The 22,465-nt window shown below is 46.1% G+C and overlaps 1 protein-coding gene across 10 annotated transcripts in view; it reads right to left on the bottom strand.

Annotated features, from left to right (window-relative positions):
* The window catches only part of GPHN (gephyrin), a 399,070-nt gene extending 384,633 nt beyond the window's left edge, over nucleotides 1-14,437 (bottom strand). For 9 of the 10 annotated variants that reach the window (XM_066608687.1, XM_066608686.1, XM_066608688.1 and 6 more), the window contains exon 1: nucleotides 14,267-14,345. In XM_066608687.1, coding sequence (XP_066464784.1) covers nucleotides 14,267-14,330 — 64 coding nt within the window. In that variant the 5' untranslated portion in view covers nucleotides 14,331-14,345. Of the gene's footprint in view, nucleotides 1-14,266 lie in introns of all 10 variants that reach the window. The other variant, XM_066608689.1, reaches the window with a different exon arrangement.
* Between the last annotated feature and the right edge of the window lie 8,028 nt (nucleotides 14,438-22,465).

Raw genomic sequence — 22,465 nt, 5'->3', positions numbered from 1 at the left:
TTCAGAGGTAATACATGCGTATTTTCTGCTGCAGAGCTGCATGTGCAAAATCCACAGTGCATTACTTGGCCAGCAGTGCGGATAAGATCTCAAGAAGCTCATCTACGTGCTGCAGAAGGAATCCACAGGGTAACTTAACCTGCAGGGCGGATTTTAATACCACAGCAAGTCTCTTCATTCTGTGGATTTTCACCTCTTCCAACGAGCGGGTGAAATCCACAGAGAATCTACAAGGAAAATGTGGCAAATCCACATACAGATTTTGGTGCCGATTCTTAGCTGTGGAATCGGAGCTAAATCTGCAGCAGAGATTCCGATGAGAAGATAATATGTCACATGGAGCAATAATGTTACGGAATACATCCTCCTGCGGAACATTCAGTACCAAAATCTGTACTGCCAACATGCGGATTTTGATGCAGAATTGAAAATGGTTGAATTCTGCAGTCATTTCTGCATCAAGAACTGCAGTTTCATTGGTTCCCTTTCTATTCCATTTTCTAAATATAGGTAAAGTCCCCTGGTGCAAGCACCAAGTCACGGCTGACCCCTAGGGTGACGGCACATTGGGACTGCTTCTGCTTCTATGTGATGAAGAGATTCCAGGCGCATTGATCTCCATTGATCCCATAGAAGTAAATAGAGTGGCAGTCAAACATGCGCACCTCTGCTCGATTCGCATGGGACACTCGTGGTGCGTAGATCTCAGGGTTGTTGGGGGTCCAAGAGATCAGATATTTATCCCCTATCATTTGAACAGGAAATGAACTCTGAGAATAAAGTTCACTACCCCCCCTAACAATTATTGCAGTATTTACATATTCTCTGACGAAGGTAACAATTTATATGGCTGCTCCCTTATTCACATTATTACCTAAGAGCCGTATTATTTTACTAATCCCCATGTGAAATCAGCAGTGCACCTCTCAGGTGCCTGAAGAGATTATACAAGGTGGGCAGGGCAGTATTTCCAGTTTCTGCTGCCCAGGTAACAAGACCGAATACGCCCCGTTTAGCTGTCGGCCTCTTTCCCCTACATAAAACTATATGTTTCTCGATTTTAGTTTTTGGGGTTTTTTTTAGAAAAAAAGGATAATCACCCTTCCATCACTGGATTTTAGAGCAAGATTGTTCTAAAACTATAGAAATGAGTGCACACACATACATGTACACAGCCATACTCTAGGTTGGACCTGGCGTACATTTCAGTGTAGGCACACGGACCTGCCAAGAAGCACCTAATATATGAAGAGGTGCGGGTTTTAACAGATTTCCCCCAATAAGTTTTTCCCACTACTTCAGGGGCGGGGGCTCCTGAAGACATGGGTGACAATGTTACAAGTCACAACTGCACACACACCAAATCGTTGCCATCTACTAGCCCTAGCTCAGTGCAGTTTCTATATCTAACAAGAGGGGCAGGTAAGGACTGGGCATTGTGCCCTCTAAAAGGAGTTTCCCACAACTTTACTACTGATCACCTATCCTAAGGATAGGTCACCAACAGTTGATTAGCAGGTGTTTGTGGCTCGGGACAACCAGTGATCAGACAATATCAGAACGGCTGTCAGTGGGGACAGAGGCAGAAACCAAACAGCTTTGCCCACATTGCAGCAGCTTGGGTTGGTATTGCATTGAATTCAACATAATTACCATCTGCTGCAACATGGATGGATCACCCAAGTGGTGGACCTACCCTTAGGACAGAGCTTTAATAGCTGGAAGTGGGACGACCCCTTTTATATAGAGAGTCCTGATAATAAAGCAGACCGATATACAGGACCATATAGCATCCAAGTCTATCATGGGGAAAGCTATCCTCTGTATCCTTGGTGTGTTGGCACCTCGTGTGATCTAGGGCAGCGCTTCTCAACATTTTGAAGCCAATTACCCCACAGTGACAAAAAGATCCAATTGCGTACCACCAAGAAAGTGAAATGTTAACAAAATAAAGCTATGGTCACACGGGTTAGCAATTCCTTCAGATGTGCCATGAAGTATAGTGCAGAATGCAGCACTATTTTGCCTGTCAAAAAGATGACCACCATATCTCCCCCCAATGGGCCCCGTTATTAGATATTGGGATCTTCTGATGGTGCCACTGATATCTATTGTGTAATGTCCTCTCCTGAGAATAGAATACCAGAAAAAGGCCATACTTAGTGATACAAGGGCAGCCACTAACGCCACTTGTCAGCAACATGCAGAAATGGCAAAATACTATATGGGTGAGGGGCAAGGTGCAAAATACGGATGGGCAGCCACTCTCCATCCTACCATTCAAGCAGGTGAGGTTGAGTGGCTGCCTATTATTATACACACAGATAAAGGCATCTATCTGTTGAAAACAGAAGTAGAAAAAGCCTAGTACGCAACATAAAACCTTTTTGCCCCAACAGCATGTGATTCACAAATGGTCCATAAGACCCTCTTCTAGACAGCTGAAAATTCACAGACCACAAACCAGACCTCCGAAATAAAAATACAGAGAGTAGAGCACACGCCAAACACAAGGCCCGCGGGCCAAATTAGGCCCAACACCTTATTTTATGCGACACACCATCCATACATCAAGCTTAACAGGAATTCCACTCCCCCCACCAGCGGTGGCAGTGCAGAGTCTATGACCGCGGACCTCTATTTCCCGGCATTTGCGTGTCCCGTCCTGTACGCAGCGCAGACGCCGAGGTGAGAGGTCAGTGGTCACAGACTCAGCAGCGGCTACTGTTGCCGCTAGACCAGAATTCCAGATTGGGTGAGTGGAAAGCCTGTAGGCATGTTGCCTGGTCAAAATCCAATTAGGGAGTTGCTGTTACTACTGGGAGCCACTATGAGGGAAGAGAGGGCAACCCCTTCCCACATCGGGACGTATGTTTATGCCCTGTGGCGGAAAAGGGTTAAAGGGACACTGTCACCACAGAACAGCATATTAAACTAAGTTATGGTGCTTTTCTGGGAGGCGATGGGGAGCTGGGAGATGCATCTTTTATACCCACCCGCCCCCCAGTTCCAGCAGTGCGCTCCGATGAAGTCCACACGCGGTCTTAAAATTTTTCAGGCCACTGTGTACGCATTGTCCCCTATAATTCTATAGGAGAGTGTGCACACAGCAGTCTGAGAAGAGTCAAGTTATCAAACCACGCATGTGGACTTCATGGGACAACATCACAGAAACTGGGGAGCAGGCGAGTATAAAAGAAACATCCCCAGCTCCCCGTCACCTCCCAGCACAGCACCATAACTAAGTTTACAGTGCTATTCCGCGGTGACATATTCCCTTTAATGTCAGGATCCCTGGTGGTCTAGAGCAGTGAATAGGTTATTGTAATGGTCCCTAGGGATATAGAGAGGTCAAATGGTTAACTTTAACCCCTTAATGACAAAAACAAATTTTGGAAATCTGACATGTGTCACTTTAATGTAGAATAACTCCATAAAGGCTTTGCATATCCAAGTTATTCGGACACTGTTTTTTCCCCACGTTTTACTTCATTCAGGTGGTAAAAATAGACCGATAGAATTTGTGTTTATTTATTAAAAGCGCCAAAATTGGGAACATTTTGAATAAATTGTCATTTTTTTACATTTTCAACTTCAATCTCTCAAATATGTGCAAACATACTGTACAGTGTTTTGATGAGGTATTTATTTCCATCTGTTTACTTTATTCTGGACGCACATTTGAAAAACCTTTTTTTTTTAAACCTATTAGGAGACATAAAAATGTAACCTAAGATTTTGAGGAACACTTTGTTTTCTTGCACCAAGCCAAGATTGCAAAGGCTTATAGGTGTCGGAATGATTAATACCCTCACAAATGACCCCTTTTAAAAAAATACACATCTTAATATATTCACTGAGGGGGGTCAGGAGTATTTTGACTGCACAGTTTTTTTTTCAGGAGTTAATGCGATTTAGAGGAGAAAAATAAAATGTCACGTTTTTGTAAATATGTCATTTTAAAGACAGTTTTTTTCTTTCGTGCACATGAAAATGAGGATTTGCACCCCAAAATAGATACCTCTGTTTGTCCTGTGTTCCAAAAACATACCCACCGTGGCCCTAATCTTCTGTCTGTATGCACAACGGAGCCCAAAATGAAAGGAACAGCCGAAGGCGATTTAGGCCCCACTGCACACTTCTAGAGCCCTTGAGCAGCCAAAACGATCTAGAACCCCCACAAATGACCCATTAACGAATTCATCTAGGGGTGTACTGCATATTTTGACCCCTCGGTTTTTACACATGTAATGATCATCCGTAAGGGGAGCTGATCTATAAGAGGAGCTGAAACTTGAACTTTTTTTTAGCTTTATATTGACCTTGATGCGATCGCCGATATCCAATGGATACTGGCAATCGCGTGACCTGGAGGGGGGCTTCCCGCGGCCCCCCCATGATAGCTCCAGGTTGTCAGCTACCTAAGGTAACCATCAGCGTGGAGCTGTCACGTCCAGAGCCAGCAGGGTTTTAATCCCCAGCGAAAGCATGTCTTTACGTACTAAAGGATTAAAGCCCAGCCAGCCAAGACGTAAAAACACTATGGGGTTAAGATCCCCGGTGGAAAATTTTATGTTGCAGACCTGAGGTGCAGTGGCTTACTCACCTCTCCCGGCTCAGTGAAGGGGGTTGAACACTGATTATAATCTTACTAGTAATTATTAGGAAATTATAGTACCAGTGTTTCTGGTGGCGCAATGCGCCACACAGCTGTGCTACATGGTACATCCATCCTGATCCCACACATTACACACACAGCTCTCCTACATGCATCCTGATGCACTCACTCACACACACATACACACACCTGTGGTACATCCATGCTGATTTCCAGACATCACCAGCTCAGCAGATTCCTGGATACAGTGTTTAGTGCCTGGTCATGTGATCCTTGACTTCACCTACAGAGATGATCACATGACAGTCATGGCATCACGTGTCCTGGTTTCTGCGGTCAGCTTATCCAGTATACAGTACTTTCTACCAAACTGCACAATGGCTTCTACCACAGCAGTGATATCACCGCAGGTCCTTCAGCCCACCGGATCTCTGTGCTGGCAGTAGGTCGGTGTCTTCTGTTAAGACTGTCGAGTTGTGTCTGAGATAATAACGGTTTAGTTGTGTTATTTTTGTCCTCCCCTTCCAAGAGCCCCAACTATGTTCTTCTTCTGTCGGTCAGGCTCTGTGTTTTATATATGTTGTAGGACCTGCGATGACGTCACCAGGGGTGGAGTGATGACATCACCAGGGGTGGAGTATGAGAAGCACCCACACACACACATACATAGAACGGACATGTGGACAATAGTAGTTTGATAAAAAGGAGTGCAGAGAGGAATAGAGAGGATTAAGGGAGAGATCAGGGCGATTGGCCCTCAGGAAGAAGGGGTGGGGGAATTTAGAAGGAACAGTAAAAGCTTAAGCAATTGCCAGGTAGCCCTCTATAGTGCTGCTCCTCCCCAATATTTCTGCGGCTCCAGGTACATAGAAGCACATACAGCCCTGAAAATGGGGAAATAAAAACCTTAAAGAACAACTGCACTCAGTTTTTACACAAGTCATCACCATGCTGTTTTCATGGAACCAGTTCTAGGCAAAAGAAAAATGTGGGCCACTGAAAAACTGCATGTATTAAAGCATCTGCAACCATTCTCTAATGCTTTTACATAAAAAAGAACAACTTCACAACTACACTTGATTAAAAATAAGAAAAGAAAAAAAAAACCAAAAACACAACTAGGTTGTTCCGACTACAGGCTACAAGCAACCCCTAAGGCCTCATCTCTACGGGCAGATTGGATTCCACATGCGGAGCCTGCAGTAGATACCGACCCTCCCTGCGGCTGAGGACTGTGCTTACCTGTACGGCTCCTCACTACGGATGTATGTGGAAGCGCTGGCCGCCGCACATGCGCAATAGAGATTTAAAAAAATAAATAAATAAATAGCTCCTGCTTTCCCGCGAAATTCCGTTGCATACAGGCTGCGGATCGGACAGCTTCCATTGATTTCAATGGAAGCCGCCCGTATGGGAACCGCAGCAAAATGGAGCATGCTGCGATTTGTTTTCCGGACCAAAAGGTGCATGCTGTAATTCAGCTCCGGACGCCCATTTTTTCCTATAAGCAGCTTGAACTGCGGATTGTCCATGCGGGTGCCCCGCGCGGATTCCGCAATTCAAATTTGCCCGTGGACATTGGGCCTAAGAATATGTTTACATGTAGTGCAAATGCTGTGAAATTTCAACAGTGGAAAATAACTCTGCTGCAAATTGCGCAGCATCCAGAACCATCGGTGCAGATTTAGACTCACATTCAGCTGCGATTATAGAAGTTACCGCGGTCCCGGTAGTTTCTGGCGAGTCCTGGTTGTGTAGTCATGTGACAACCATCTCCCGTATTCTTCATATGTCTGGGCTTGGCGAAGGGGGGCAAGAAGGAAACTTTTTCTAACAAAGAACATCCAGCCCGGCTATGTTTTACCAAAAGTCTGCCAACAGTATGTGGGAGAACAGGTCACGTCTCATGAGTCCAAGGGGGAACTTTTTGGCCAGAATTCCAAAAGGTCCGTTTGGCACAAAGCCAACACTGTGCATCACCAGAAGACCCCCAACCCGCAGTGAAGATGGTGGAGGCAGCTTTATGTGTTTTCTGCTGCTGGGGCTTTAGTCACGGTGGGGGGAATTGTAAACAGTTCCAAATATCAGTCCATTTTGGGACAAAACATTCAGGGCTCGGCTAAAAAGCTGAAGAGGAGTTTCACAGCGCAAACAGACTTTCAAGTCACCAAAAGAATGGCCGCAGCAGAAGAGCAAAGTTTTGGAATGGCCCAGCCAGAGCCAAGACCTGAATCCCATTGAAGATATGTGGTGACCAGAAGAGGGCGCTACACACGAGATGCAATCTGACAGATTTGGAGGGCTTTTGCAAGTAAGAGTGAGTAAAGATTGCCAAGTCAAGATGTGCCATGGTGATAGACACCGACCCAAAAACACTGAAAGCTGTCAGAAAGTCAGGGGGTACATCAACAAAGTATTAGTTTTGCAGCCACATTTTTTAAGTTACGTTTTTCACCATGAGGCTGGGTTCACACAGGATGAATTTGCCACAAAAATTCTGTCCGGAATTTCGCTGCCGCTAATCCTGTAGTTAGCCAGCCATGTGGACGAGATTTGTCAAAAATCTTGTCCACATGGGACGGCCAATCCGTCACGGCAGAAGCCGGCTCTGTGGCGTGGATTCCCCGGATGCAGCATGCCAAGCTGCTCCAAAACCCGGAGCTAAGTGCCAAGGGTTTGAAGGAGTGCTTTCCCCGCAGAAATCTTGCGGTTGTTCACTGCAGCCAAACCGTGAGATTTCCTGCGGGATTCCGCCCTGTGGGAACCCAGCCTAAGAGATTTCAGTTGGTTTCCGATGGGATTGTTCGGATAATGGGGTCGCACTGAGGGGGAAAAAGATCTGAAATGATTCATCTTGGGCAAGATTTTTAACCTTTTAACAGGGTGTGTAGACTTATTACATCCCCTGTAAGGGCTCCTTCACACTGGCGACTGCGATATTGCTGCGAGAAAGTCGCGGCAAAATCGTGACTTTTTACCCGCAATTTTTGAGCATCAGCAGCACTTTTTCTCACAAAAACTTCACTGCCACTTGCAATTTTATTTTCACGCAATTTTTTTACACGGAAGTCAATAGGACTTTCTAAGGGTAAAAACGCATAGCCCACTTTACCTTGTGTGATGGCTCGCCATGTGTGGACTACCAAGTAGCAAAAACAGTTCCTATAGTCAAGACATCCATTATGCGTAACGACACCCACACAAAAACACGGTCACTGACCAATTTTGCTTAGGGCTACTCACGAGGGTAGTTCCAAGCAGTCCTGGTCTTCAACCTTTAACCCTTTCCAATCCACTGTATGACGTCTAAAGACATTCTAATTGAAGGCTATACAGCTCCAATGTCGGAAGACATCCGGCAGGCTATTCTTGCTGTCGATTACTGGCCTTCTGTTGTCCGGGGCCTCTCCAGCATGTTACACACCCCAGTGCTTGCTCTAGCCAGCAGATGGCACCATTGTATAATGGCAGAAAGAGAAAGCCCCCCCTCCCCCTGGGAAACCCTGAATCCAAATTTGGATTGCAAAGGGTTAACCCCTTTTTAGAGGGATCTGCTCTTTGCTGCAGAGAACCTTACTCCTGAGTAGTCTCAGTTGAGTGACAGCTGACCTAAGTGGGTCACAAGATACCAGAGTGGTACTAAGGGTTCAGGCTAAAACCAAACCAAATAACAGGAGGTGGTTGAGTCAGGCAGAGTTCGTGAAATACGGTAAATCAGGCAGGAGGGCAAGAAGTAGTCAGAGAACTTGTTGCAGTAGGGACAGGCTGGATTTGGGAAAGCTGGATATAGGCTGATGGGTCAAAACTGGCAAGCAGACAAGATACAGATCACCTCTGCACGAAACACTTGGGAACCTTAATGAAGAAGGTGCCTTAAGTAACCCTGGAAGTGCTGGAATAAGTTTAAGAAGTAGGCGGAGCATACAAATTCCCTATGAGTGCTAGCAGTGGCAGAAGGAATAATGCAGCACCAGCCGCATAGCCCATTGGAGATAGAGGATGCCGCAGACAGCAGGTGCCACGGGTCGCAACAAATAAGAAGAGCATATAGTCAGCATTGTGCTAAGAATTACTCCTTACCAGCTTAGCTAACAATTGGCCAACCTAAATGAGATGCCAACTTATGTAAGGCTTAGGACTGGCATGGTACTACTGTTCTGGGGGACAAGTGCCTACGTTAGAATCTGTGTTTGCTCCTGATCTTATAAAGAGGTGTCTTCCCATTGTGATACGGGTGCTTCTTACAGATCGGGCACAACACTACAGACTATGCTGGCGCTATACAAACATCGAGAAATTTAAAAAAAAACTGTTGATGTGGTCCTGTGTCACTGAATAGTATTATAACTTGGGTCAGACAAAAGTAAGAGTTCCCATAGGCCCAGCAATCCAGCATAGTTGTGCTGCATCCAAACATGCTCACTGCAGCATTATTCATTCTGGCACCATGCCCCGTTGGAGCCTATGGAGCACCAGAGGGAGCGCATCCAGGGTGGCTCCAGATCCCCAGATATACACATGCATGTCTCTTTAACATGACTCTTAATGCCATATGATATTACGGCGTGCCGCGCTATGAGGATGCTTTATTTACACTTTAAATTGCTTTACAATGTTTATTTATGAACAATAGCTTTTTAATGGGTTTAGATAACTTTCTGCTATCCCAATTAAGGTAAAATTTGCTGCATCTGTATGTCAGCCGACTGTAACAAACAGCTAGGAACGTGCAATACAAGCATAAAGGGGGAACAATGCTGAAATCTAAAGGGGAAGTTTAAAAAAAATGTCTAGAGGGCAGAAAAGTATGTACAGGAGTGCCAAAAATATGGAAACACCGTACGAAATACACGCCTTAAGATTTATGATCTCATGAAACTTATTTGAATCAGACATGTAGAGACCGATTTTAAGTGGAGGTAATATGACACAGATGCTGCCGCGCAGAAGTGAACATCTATCTGAGCAACAAGGTTCAATTGGTCAGGGGTTTGAGCCACTCAGCTGTTGTTACCAGGTACCACTCAGAGCAGGGCAAGAGGTGAAGTAAACACAAATTTGGTGGGAAATCTCTCAGCCAAGCAGAGGTCAAAAGGGCAGCTCAGTGCTAATGATTAAAATCCTATTTATTTTGTATGGTGTTTCCATATTTTTGCCCACCCCTGTATAAGTCCCAACACTCCAGCAATGATCACTTGCAGTACATAGTTCCTATGACTGCTGCATTATCACCGCTGAAGCCAGTGATTGGCTGCAGTGGTCATATGAACGACAGGCATGTGATCACTGCAGGAACGTCTGGGACTAGGTCAGCAGGGACAGAACCAGCGACACTAGAGCTCCGGGATGTTTGAAAGGTGATTTTCTTTCTTCTAGCCCCTTCAACAACAGTAACAAGTTAGAATGGATAACGCTGGAAGCAGCTTATCTCCGTTGGGAATGAAGGATTAGGCATACTGAAATTCAACAAGCCCAATCCCCCGCTTTACGGATTTCGGAATGAGTCGGAGGACCCCAACACACATGGGAGTGTTAAGCAACTTTTATGAGTATGGCCAGATTTTCATCCTCTCAGGAAGGCTTTTCTGGGCAGGTACAATAATGAATCGTCATCTATGCTACACATAGCGGTTCGAGAATAAACCAGAGTGACTCTCCGGTATGACTCATTAAGGACCCTAACGTGACATCCTGACATGTCCATATGGCCTAAAAGAACATATGAATGAGAGTTCTCGCTCCTTTCATGAAAAAATGGACCAAAGCAGAAGGCAACTGTAATCCACTACACTTTACATTTCAACGTGTTCGAAGCGAAAGTGTAATGCCAATATGTAAAAAGGAAACAGAACGCATCACCTATCCGGATAAAGCTTCTCATTCTTTATTTCATCGGGTAAAATCATCAAGGCGAGTATGGCATGGACAGAAGACCCGCGTTTTATTTAAAGGGGTCGTTCCACTTTTAGCCGTTTTGCTGCAGGAAGTAGACAGCTCCGTACATTGCACAGTGGCCCAGGTTGGTACTGCAGGCTAAGTACTAGTGAAGTGAATAGGTCTCAGACTGCAGTACCAATCTGGGCCACTGCAATGTACGGAGCTGTCTACTTCCTGCAGCAAAACAGCTAGAAGTGGGACAACCCCTCCCTTTAATCATGACCACATGTAATATTAGATGTCAGAGATTATTTGTATCCTTAAAAAGCCCATTCCGCAGTGACACACTCATGTCAGTACAACCGGATGAACTATATGTAAACAATCAACAGAAAAAATGTAATAGGACAGTAAAACAAAAAAGTTATGCCAATATGAACATGGCCATAAAAAGTTTTAGGAGATTCATCAACCCATTTGGTGGGTGGCAATCTTAACATAAACTACTTTACAAACTACCCGCCCTCTAATTGTTTATAGTGATGTCACATGACTGCGGCAGAAACTTAATGCACGCAATGCTGCCACGGCATGCGTTGATAGGCTACCACGCTTACAAGGAGTGGGGTCTGGTGTTGCAGGATGGAGGAAAAATTGAATCGGTCACGTTGAAAATGGAGCCCAATCAGCGGGATATGGAGCAGGCTGCTGATATACAGCTTGTGGGAGGAGTCAGTATAAGGCCGGTGACACAATACCGTATCACAGCCTCCATATTGTGTCCCGAATACACAAGTGCGCCCCAGCTCTGAACTCCGAGCACCATACATTCCTATGGTCAGGGCTGGGGAGTCGGTAAGCCAAACCTCCGACCCTTCATAAATGACATAAGGGATACATTTACTGCACTGCAACGGTAACAGCAGACTATTATAATGATCCAGATATCTAGAGAGAAATAGATTTATTGGGACACAATTTCAGAACACAAATCTTTCCTAACTTCTAAACATCCAACCCGCCGTGCGTTTAGTTAGAGGACTGCGCAAAACCTTCCTGAAAGGAAATAGGCAACAAAACCTGCATTGAATTAATTAGATAATATTTTAATATATATATATATATTTTTTTTGTAATTGGGGGTTGACTCTGACTCCACCATAATGGGACTCTAACTCCGAATCCACAGCCCTGCCTATGATACTCAGTGTTCGGGTTGGGAAACCTGCGGTCAGGCTGGGATGCGCTTCCCTCTTCCGGATGTCAAACGGACACCAAAATACGGTATTGTCACCGACCTACCTTGCAATTTATTTATCGAAACGTCTGCTCTGCCCTTAGAAGTCCAGTGGGCGGTCCTAATCTGTGACCAAGGACGACTATAAATCACGGATTAGGACCGCCCACTGGACTCCTAAGCCCATAATGGGCAGGCGGTTAACCAATAGATTAGGCCGGCTGCACATCGCTGTACGTGTATTTGCGTGCGCATTTTACCGTACTTTTTGCACCCGTAAGGCATGTTCATTTGTGCGCAACAAACAGAAACGCACGATTAAAATGGCCAATTAGTCTTAGATCGTTGCAGAAGTGATATTTTTCCAGCACAATCGTGCAGTGTTTCACGCATCTCCTTACGTATTGCGCAAACCCCATTGACTTCTATGGGGATCTTTAAAAATAGAACATGTTCTGGGGGGGGGGGGGGGGGGGGGTTTGTGCAACCAAAATGTGCACGCAAAATACAGGAAAGCGAACCAACCTACTAAAATGAATAGGTTCTAGTCTTTGCGCATTGCGGACGCCAAACGGAGCCCGAAATATGGTAGCGTGTGACCGGCCTTAGAAGTCCAGTGGGCGGTCCTAATCTGTGACCAACTGCTAGTTCTCTGTGCCGATGCACCCAAGGATGACTATAAATCACTGATTAGGACCGCCCACTGGACTCCTAAGCCCATAATGGGCAGACGGTTAACCAATAGATTACAAGTTATATACTGTAGTATTTTCGACAGCACCAATCTGTGAACTTCTTTTACCCCGATTGAAAAAAAAAATGCTTTGCCATAAATAGATACTGTATACAATGCGTAATGAACGGACAAAAATGGCGCATTCTAAAAAAACGCTCCGTGGAAATATACTGAACCCCAGTATGAAGGAAATACGTGGGATCTTTGCGATAGTAACCCGGCGCGGTCGTCAGCCCCACTCCGTACGGGAACTAATCTAGCAGCGGAGTTCTCAATCAACGGACCGCTACCCAACGCCGGGACGACCCCGGCCCCCCTAATAAGCTCCTCCGGCCCCTCCACACGCAGGAGCTACCCCCCTTCTGGCGAGAGATCAGCACCGCTGTATGCGAACAGCTCCATGTCAGGAGCGCAGGAGGGAGAGGGAGGCGGAGGACGGGGGATTCCCACAATATATAGACATTTCTTTCCTTTGCACACTTGCAAATAAATCCCCCTTCCCAAAAAACCACCCAACAAACTGCTTTAATTCCCCCGCCGCCGTTACCGAGGAGGACCACCAGAAGGGAAACGGGGTCAGCTGCAATATCTGCATTGTACCTCGTAAAAAATCTGCATTTCAAAGCAGGGAGCAGATCTGTAAGCGGCACTGCTCCCCGTTAACCCCTCGCTGACGCACCGTGGCGCTATTATTACATAGGTCCTATTTATTTATGTTAGGTAACAATAGCAAAAGCATAAATAATCGGTGCATTCCGGGTGGAATCCCCCCTTTTACATTGCAGATCAGCTCCTCGCTCGCAGATTCAAGACGGCTGGTCTCAGGCTCTCTCGCCTCTCGTACGTCACTGAAGCCTCCGCTGCCTCCCCGTTCGGGGGAAATAAATAAATAAATCACGAAGGGAAGGAAGAAAAAAAAAAGGAAAATGAGATCTTAAGAGGCAGCGATGGAAGAAGGGAGGCATTGGCTTCTCATCTCTGTTAAAGGGACAATCCCCCCTTCTATCCGTCAGCAGAGTGTATATATGCATTGATATATCGCCACGTACGGATATGGCATATCGATGGAGATGCTTGTCGCAGGGCCTGGGTGTCCTCAATAAACGCCTGGTCCTCCCTGGAGTCAAAAAATAGCTGCCGGGGTTTTTTTTTTCTCTTACAGCTGCAAATCTGGTCCGGTCGTCCCCACTGCAGCGTCCACCGCCACGTTGTGCTGCAATCCCTATCTAGTCTCCATGGGTGGATTTCCCAATTCCTTCCCTCCTCCCAAGTCCGTGCGGATACAGATCTCTCTATAGATCAGCTATTGACATATCGGCTAGTGCAATACATTATTATTATTACATGCAAGGTGATGCTATTTGCACATCAGGGGGATCCATCAGGATTGCAATGGCCAAAGGGTGTAATAATACATAGCGGATCAGTAGCAGAGGAATTTCCATATCTGTAGAGGGAGCAGATATGGTCTAATAGCCCAGTGCAGGGCATATCATCTATATATGTGCAGATATGCACTCGCTGTCCTGCCACAGAGCAGGAGATCTGCTGCTCAGGTATGTATCCCCCCGCATATCCACCGTGCAGCAGGCTGATACGGGGCTGATACTGCAGATGCACCGATCAGGGGCCGCAGGGAGATCGCTCTTGCTGGAAGATGGTCTCTTTTAGCAGCCAGGTGCCATTTTGTAGATGCAGGTTGCCGGCTGGAGCCCCCATTCACAGCCGCTGTCATGTCAATGGGAAGCAAGAGGTGGGTGCAGGACACACGGAGGAGCCGGCACCGCTGCGTTATTACCTGTCAGCACCCCGACACGTATCTGGTGGTCGTGGTTGGTAAGGATCATGCCCTCGGCCGCCATCTTCCTTCCGCCGGAGCCGCTGTCACCGGCCGCTCAGTGATCAGGAGAAGCCTGGGCTGAGAGCGGGGAGGCAGGGGAGCCGGCCGAGCGACGAGCGCATCCAACCCGGCCGAGGGAAAGACGGAGACGCTGGAGCAAAGGGGGAGGAGGCAGCCAGGCGGGAGCAGCGGAGCGCCGAGGCTATCGAGGGAGAACTCCAAAGCTGGAGGAATTCTCCTGACAGACTTGTGTGACTGGATTAGCCTGTGCAGGCGGGGGGTGCAGCAGCTGGTAATAGAGGGGAGAGCTGCGCTTACTGTGCTGTTGTCCTCTGTTATCAGCCACTTGTGTGCCTATACCGCAGCAGGCTGCAATAGGATGAATGATAAAGGTGCATTCACACAGGCGTATCTGCAGGGCGTATTACACGCGCACATTTAGGAATACCCAATAAATAGAACCCACAATGGGTTTGTTGACACGAGTGTATTATTTCGTGCGGTGTGGCCCATCTTGGTGCACAATTACTGCAAGAGTCCATTGAAATCGATGGGCGGATATAAATGCGCATGACATGTAGAAAAATGGCGCATATACATATGAAATCGTGTATACTGTGTGTGCAAACACGGTGCGCACACGAATTTACGCCAGCGCGGGCGGACCGCGGGGCCGTAAGCACATCTTGTCCGCACAAACACCAAATGCGCTTCCGTTTGTGTGATTAAGCCCCAGAGGTGCATTCACACAAGTGAGATTCTCGCGCTGCGAGACGCACAAAGCGCACGCTGAGGTAGAGCCCATTGTTTTCAGTGGTCTATTTACATCTGCGATTTTTCTCTCGCGGCCATTTGTGACGCTATTTTCCCACAAATACGCAGAAATCTTGCCCATGTCCCATGCGCAAAAAGTACAGTACTATACGCAGACACACACGCAAATAAGTTGTGCTGATGCCTGCAAATATGCGCATACACTCGTATGAAGCCGCCCTAATTCCCTTTTTTAAAATTACGGTTGCCATAGCTACATGTGTTTAAAACAAATTGCTGTCGAATCATGCAGTTCATTTTGTCAAATGCGCCAATAGACTTGAATAGGCGATTTTCGTATAAAATCGTAGCGAAATAGGCCCTGCTGTTATTGTTCTCGCTCGGACTGCCCTGCTGCGGTAGTAAACAGCAGCCGTGTGGAATCATCATGTTCTATCTCCAAACGATTTGGAACCAAAAATGTAATGTCGCACTCGTTCATGTGCGTAAACCCTAAGGGCTCCTTCCCACGGACGGATTTCCGCCGCGTAATTCGCGGTGGAAATCCGCCTCGTGCCGGCAGCTATTAGGTTCTATTGAACCTAATAGCTCAGTGCTCACGGTGCGGAATTCTCTATTTGCCGCGGGTGTACGCGCGGACGGCTTCCATCGGAGTCAAGGGAAGCCGTCTGTCACGATATCTTCCACTGTAGCACAGCGGAAGATAGCATGACACCGCTTCCCCGCCTACCGCCGCCGCGTCATATGACACGGCCGGCTGCGTCATGTAACACGGTGGGCGTGTCATGTGACGTGGCCGGCGTGTCACATGACACTGTGGCGTGTCACGCCGAAGCGTCATGCGGGAGCGAGGACGCCGGATCCGCAGGTAAGTTTGGGGGTCTCTGGGGGGGCGCCGTGACGGGCGCCGGCCTAAGGCTGATTTCACACAGCGAGCGCAATATCGGACTGTGAAGCTCGGGTTGATATCGGGTTAGCGTTTTGGACATGAAAACGCCTCACCTTATATCAGGGAAGTAGCGATTCTCAAGCGGATCGGCAAGTGTTTCCCATTTGTGTCAGTGGGAAGCTTCGCGTCGCACACCATGAGATGTTTTTGCCGGCCCCATTGAAAACTATGGGCAAGGCGTTCAAAGGGAACGCTCAAAGATAAAACGTGCTGCCATCATTAAATGGCTGTGATTGGTTAATCCAGTGCCGGCTTTTATTGGCTGATGCGGCGCTCGATTAACCAATCAGAGCATTAGCATGCTGGAGGCAGGGTATTAAAGCCACGCTTACCAGGAAGAAATCCTCTGTCAGCGTGTCGGAGGACATGGAAGCCTGCAGCAGTGACGGAGACCAGTGTGAGGACCCCAACACCGGCTGCTAGGTGAGTACTTTTTTTTACATGTAGTGTAGCTAGGGCTTATTTTTGGGGGGGGTTTATACCCCCCCCCCCCCGCCAATCATTTCCAGGAGTTTTTCTGTGAGAAATAAAGGAAGACCCTACATCTCATGGCAATCTGGCACATAATGCTGCAGACGAGTTTATATAGGAGGAAGAAACGTGAATAACACTACAACATATCGCACGCGATGCGCCATGCCTGGCGGTTCTGCATCGCCACTGGGCGATCCTCTGGGGTCCGAGGCGCTTTATCCATATGACATTACATAGACACAAGTTTGGGAAATTTGACCTGACCTGACAACCCTTCACGCTGGGCGCACATTAGCCGTAAGTGAGACTCACGCCGGAGAGGCTCAGACGCAACTCGCATAAGACGGCACACGGACAACAGTGCTGTTTGATGTACACGGACACAGCGCACTTACCTGCACTGCTATCAGCCGTGAAACAAATATGTTACGGGTTTGTACACACAGACCATTGGTCCGCGTGAATAGCCTCATAGGCTGTAATGCAGTCGTGCGATGTCTTTGCAATTACACGGACAGCACACGGCTCCAAAATACACTGTTTGGGAGGCCTTTTTGGCGTATGCATGTCCTGTGTATTTGCATGCGCAAGAAGGGACATAAGCATGCTCACATTGATTTCAATGGGCAAATGAGTTTAATATGTTTGACTTTTGTACGCAATACACCCGAAAATAGGACATGCCGTGAGGTTTTTTGCACAACCAAAATGCACATGCAAAAAACGCACGTGTGACCGAAGCCAATGGGTTCTATTCACTGCATATTGCGTGCTCAAGATTTGCAGATATAATACGCAGCGCAAATACGTTTTTGTGTATAAGCCCTTAGAGTATAGATTCACCTAAGGCCTCCTTCACACGGGCGACACCGCATCGCTGCGAGAAAATCGCAGCGATATCGCATCGCTGCACCGTACGATATGGCTGCGATATCGCATCGCTGCACCGTACGATATCGCTGCGCTTTTCACGCAGCAATACCGCGATTTTGTAGCGCTACAAAGTCGCATGTGACGCTACAAAATCACGTGACTTTGTAGCATCTGCAACTGTCAAAGTTGCATCACATCGCATGCAAACCGCGTTTTCGTGCGATGCAATGAAACAGAGAGGAAGGCTCCATAGAGAAACACGGGCTACAAAACCTCGCGTGTCGCGGGCATATCGCCGGACCTGTGAGGTTTGTGTGTCATTTTGTAGCATGCTGCAAAACATCTCATGTGTGAAGGAACCCATAGGATACCATGGGCTTCTCATACATGCGATTTGTAGCATCATAGCAATGCTACAAAATCGCGTGATTTTGTCGCCCGTGTGAAGAAGGCCTAAAAGCCACATTAATAACTCCTGGTTAGTAATAATATATTACTGCACACACAGCAATCCCCTTGTATAATGTGATTATTGTGGGATGCAGTTGTCCTGGGAATACAATTGCATTTTTGGCACCACATATATGTACTATGTCTTTTGTGATTAAACTCTAAAGGGTGTATTTGCACGTATTGGCTTTCTTGAGTGATTTTGTGGCAAGTTTTGCAAAATTGTGTCAAAAGATGCAGGACTTCCAAGGAATTATGAAATAATTTACAAGTCCTATGTTACACATGAGGAACACAAGGCGCCACCTCATGTTATGTGGCCCATTGGCCCTGCATTAAATCTTAAAGTGGTTCTCTAGGCAGTGCCCGCCAGGATACATCGAGGACGGAGGGAAATCGCTGCTCTAACCCCTGTGTAGAGGCCAGCGCTCGTAATTGCAGGTACCCCAGCCTACAATTACAAGCGCAGCTCCCATTGATTTCTGTGAGAGCTGTGCTTACAATAATGGGCACCACAGGGGTCAGAGCAGCACTTCCACTGTGATCCATGTGTATCCTGGCGGGCGCTGCCTGGATAACCCCTTTAAAGGAATTCTACTCACCCCACTTGTAGCTCTGGTCCGGCAGCACAGTGCAGAGTTTGTGGAGACTGACATCCGCACAGAGGTGAGAGACCATTGGTAAAGCCTACAGGGATGCTACTAGGGCCAATATGAGGGACACTGTTACTACTTGGGCCAATATAGGGTACACTGTTACTATTGTGGCTAATATAGGGTACACTGTTACTACTGGGGCCAATATGGGGTACACTGTTACTATTGTGGCTAATATAGGGTACACTGTTACTACTGGGGCCAATATGGGGTACACTGTTACCATTGTGGCTAATATAGGCGACACTGTTACTACTGGGGCCAATATGGGGGACACTGTTACCATTGTGGCTAATATAGGCGACACTGGGGCCAATATAGGGGTCACATACCACTGGGGCCAATATGGGGGACACTGTTACTATGGGAGTCACTTATACTGTGGCCATTTTGGGGGTCACTATCACTGCTGGGGCCTCTATGGAAAGTCCCTATTACTATTGGGGCCACTATCGAGGTCACTATTAGGGCTTATTCACATAAATATAAGCACATTTTGGTTGTAAAAATACGCTGCAGATACGTTCGACCAAAAATCACTTACACCTGCATTTTTCGGCAGCTCCGGCGTGTTTTTATCTGCAAATACACTGCGTATTTGCACACGCAAGAAAAGAATGCAGACAGGTTTCCTGCGTATTTACTGTGTATATACACTCGCCCATTCACTTTATTGGCATATTGCGGTGTGTGATACGCACATAAATAGGTCATGCCATGTATTTTTTCACACAATTGCACATTGCGTGAAAAAATACGCGCATGTGAACTAACCCATTGAAATCAATGGGTTCTATTTACTGCCTATTATGCGTGCAAAAATTGTTCGCATACTGCGCTGTGCAAATATGCTCATGTGAATGAGCCCTTACTATACTATTACAATCAGCCCTTTAAAGGCAGCCATTAGGCTGATGTGGCCCTCGGGGAAAAAAGTATATAATACTATCACACGATCACCAAATAATACCACAATGCAGTCACTACATACTACTAACACCATGCAGTGACTAAATAATACCACTATATAGTCATCAAATAATAGCACCACCATGCAGCGACGGAATAATACTATCACACAGTCACCAAATACTTCCTCCATCATACAGCATCTGAATAATACCACTATATAGTCATCAAATAATAGCACCACCATGCAGCGACGGAATAATACTATCACACAGTCACCAAATACTACCTCCATCATACAGCATCTGAATAATACCACTATACAAATACAATATACACAATTTTTTTTAAAGACAGAATTTATATTTTTTGTACGTTTACCTTGCAAAAAAAAAAAAAAGAAGTAGAAAGCAATCAAAAAGTCGCATATACCCCAAAATGGTATCATTGAAAAGTACATCCCTTCCCGCAAACAACTAAACCTGACATAGCTCTGTAGGTGGAAAAATAAAAAAAACTATCGATATTGGAATGCGGTAATTTAAATCCAATTTTTATTTCTATAAAAAGTGTTGTTTTTGTGTGAAGTTAGTTAAAAAAATTGAAAAAATTACCTATATTTCGTATCATAATCGTATTGAGCCAACCTCTTTCAGATTGCGGAATCTGGGGCAAACATCTCATCACCAGGGTCCCGCTCTCATCACCCTTAGCAAGCAGTCGATATTGCCAAGAGAAGCCATAGCCAGCGAGACATATGCTCTTATAGGGCATATTAAAAGGGATGCCATTTTGACATAACCCATTTAAACTACTCTTTAGTTACCTTTTTGTGCTTTTTTTGTGTTATGTTGAAACATTCCTGCATAGCATTCCAGTAAGGGCCAGCAGGTTTTCCATACCACATTTGATATGTGGAATTAAGGAGTACCAAACTTCAGAATAAACTGCCATGTGGGTTCATGACGGATAACACTGTTATTTGGCCATTATATGATTGTATCTTATATTCATCACTAGTTTTCCCTTTTACAAACTGTTTCTCTAATTTTTAATAGTCACTTAGCTGGTGGGGGGAGCTTGCTGTTATAATGTCTTCCATACATTGAATATGCTCCCTAACTCTCTGTAGTACACACAGAAAAATAACATAATTATACAGGATGATATACAGTAGTACTGAGCAGTAAAGTAGTGATTTCAGTAGCTGTCAGAAAGTAAACACCAGTTAGTTGCTTCAGCGTCTGTATAAGGGCTCCCACACACTTGCGTTTGCGTGCGATTGTCAATGGGACTTTCTAATGTTCAAAACGCAACACAATGCACCAAAAACGCAAGTTGCGTTTTTAACATTAGAAAGTCCCATTGACAATCGCGTTACCAAAAAACGCAAACGCAAGTGTGTGGGAGCCCTTAATCTCCTTTTTTCTCCATAAAACCTATTTTTATTCAGTAAAATAACAAGTTCATCTGCAGGTGATGCTTCTGCCACTGGGAAACTGGTTGTGGTGGTCCAATGCCTGGGTCATGAACATGCAAGGTGTCAGGATAGTTTGGTGTATTGTTCATACAAGTCACTGGGTGCCTTCAAGGTCTCCTGGAAAACTAGTAGATGGGGATTGGGCTGTAGTACAACTTCATAAGGGATGGTCTCCTATCTCCATTGCAACCTTTCAGCTCCCTTGTCAAATCTGTTGCACAGGATGACTCGGTTTTCCATATGTAGTAACAGCTCCTAAACATGTAGGGGCCTAGTCTCTGGGCCACCATATCCTGTACCTTCCAATGACCTTCTAGCCAGCTCTAAGGTGTCCACTCTTCACCCTCGGCACAGTGCAGCATCATTATCTTCCAACCAATAAGAATAAGTACGAGTAGCCTATGATAGAATGTGTTTTCCTATTGTATATCCACACCAGTTGAGCAATGCAGTCTGGCCATCTCTTCTTCTTATGGTTCTCTAAAGCCTTCAAAGATTGCGGAAGTGTCTGATTTAAGCACTCACAAGTACCATTCCTAGGGACACTAGGGGGTAGTACGTATCTTCCTTATTTGGTAAAGCTGACATAAGCCTTCAGTTATTTTACCCTTGAAACGGGCCCTTAGATCAAAGTGCGAGTAATTGGGCAGAACATCTGTAAGGCAAGATGAAATTCTTCCGCAAGGCCTGCACCATTGATTTTGCTGCCTGATCACAAATGGGGATCGCTACTGTGAATTTGGTGAAATGGTCCACAATGACTAGCAGATATTTTTAGCCTTGCAGGGAAGAGTCCACAGTTAGATAGTCTATCAATATGAACTGCACGGGCTGGGAAGTCTGGATGTTGCCCATTTGGGCCTGCTGCTCAAAGGCTCTGAATAGATTGCAATTCTCGCCGCTTCTGCAAACCTCAAGCATGACTTTCTGTGGTTGATGTTTTTATCAACTTTCTGTGGTTGTCTATTTGATGTCATGGTTGCTGGCCATGGCTGGCGGCTCCCCCACTTTCTCCTTCCACAGCTCGTGGCCATCTGTGCACTTCTTATGCCATGTACAGCAGACGTTGCACCATCCATCATTCTGTCAGGGCTACTGTCACTGCTGCCTGTAGGTTGTGCATGTGCACAACCCGCCATTTAACAGGCTAGTGCATGCACCCAACTTTTACACCCTCAAACAATCCGTATTGTCCTGTGGTTATTTAAGGCACCCTGTTCCACTATACGATGCCTGAGTAATAGGTTCCTTTAAGTTTTGCAAAGGAGCTGTAGTATTGCGATTGACTTATGATTTGACCTGTGTCTGATTTACCCAGCTTTCCTTTCTTCTCCTCTCCTGACTTCAGCTTGCAGTGCACTTTGACCACAATTTATCTGATAGCTTCCTGCCCAGATCTTCTGATGCCTGTCTCTGTACCAGGACAACCCTTGGGTAATAGCTCCTGCAGCTAAGACTACATCCCAATTGGAGGGTTTGAAGGGTGAAAGCTGCTGAACCCTCTAGATGTTGCCCAAAATAAAATTGGTCACTGGCAAAGTGAGTGTATACCCACTGTGTGACAACCATCACATTTGCTTTTTTGTGCTATC

This window comes from Eleutherodactylus coqui, chromosome 6 (assembly GCF_035609145.1).
Source record: "Eleutherodactylus coqui strain aEleCoq1 chromosome 6, aEleCoq1.hap1, whole genome shotgun sequence".
In the NCBI taxonomy this organism is placed as follows: Eukaryota; Metazoa; Chordata; class Amphibia; order Anura; family Eleutherodactylidae; genus Eleutherodactylus; species Eleutherodactylus coqui.
Note: the sequence above shows the minus strand (reverse complement) of the source record. Positions and strands in the feature narration are given on the sequence as shown.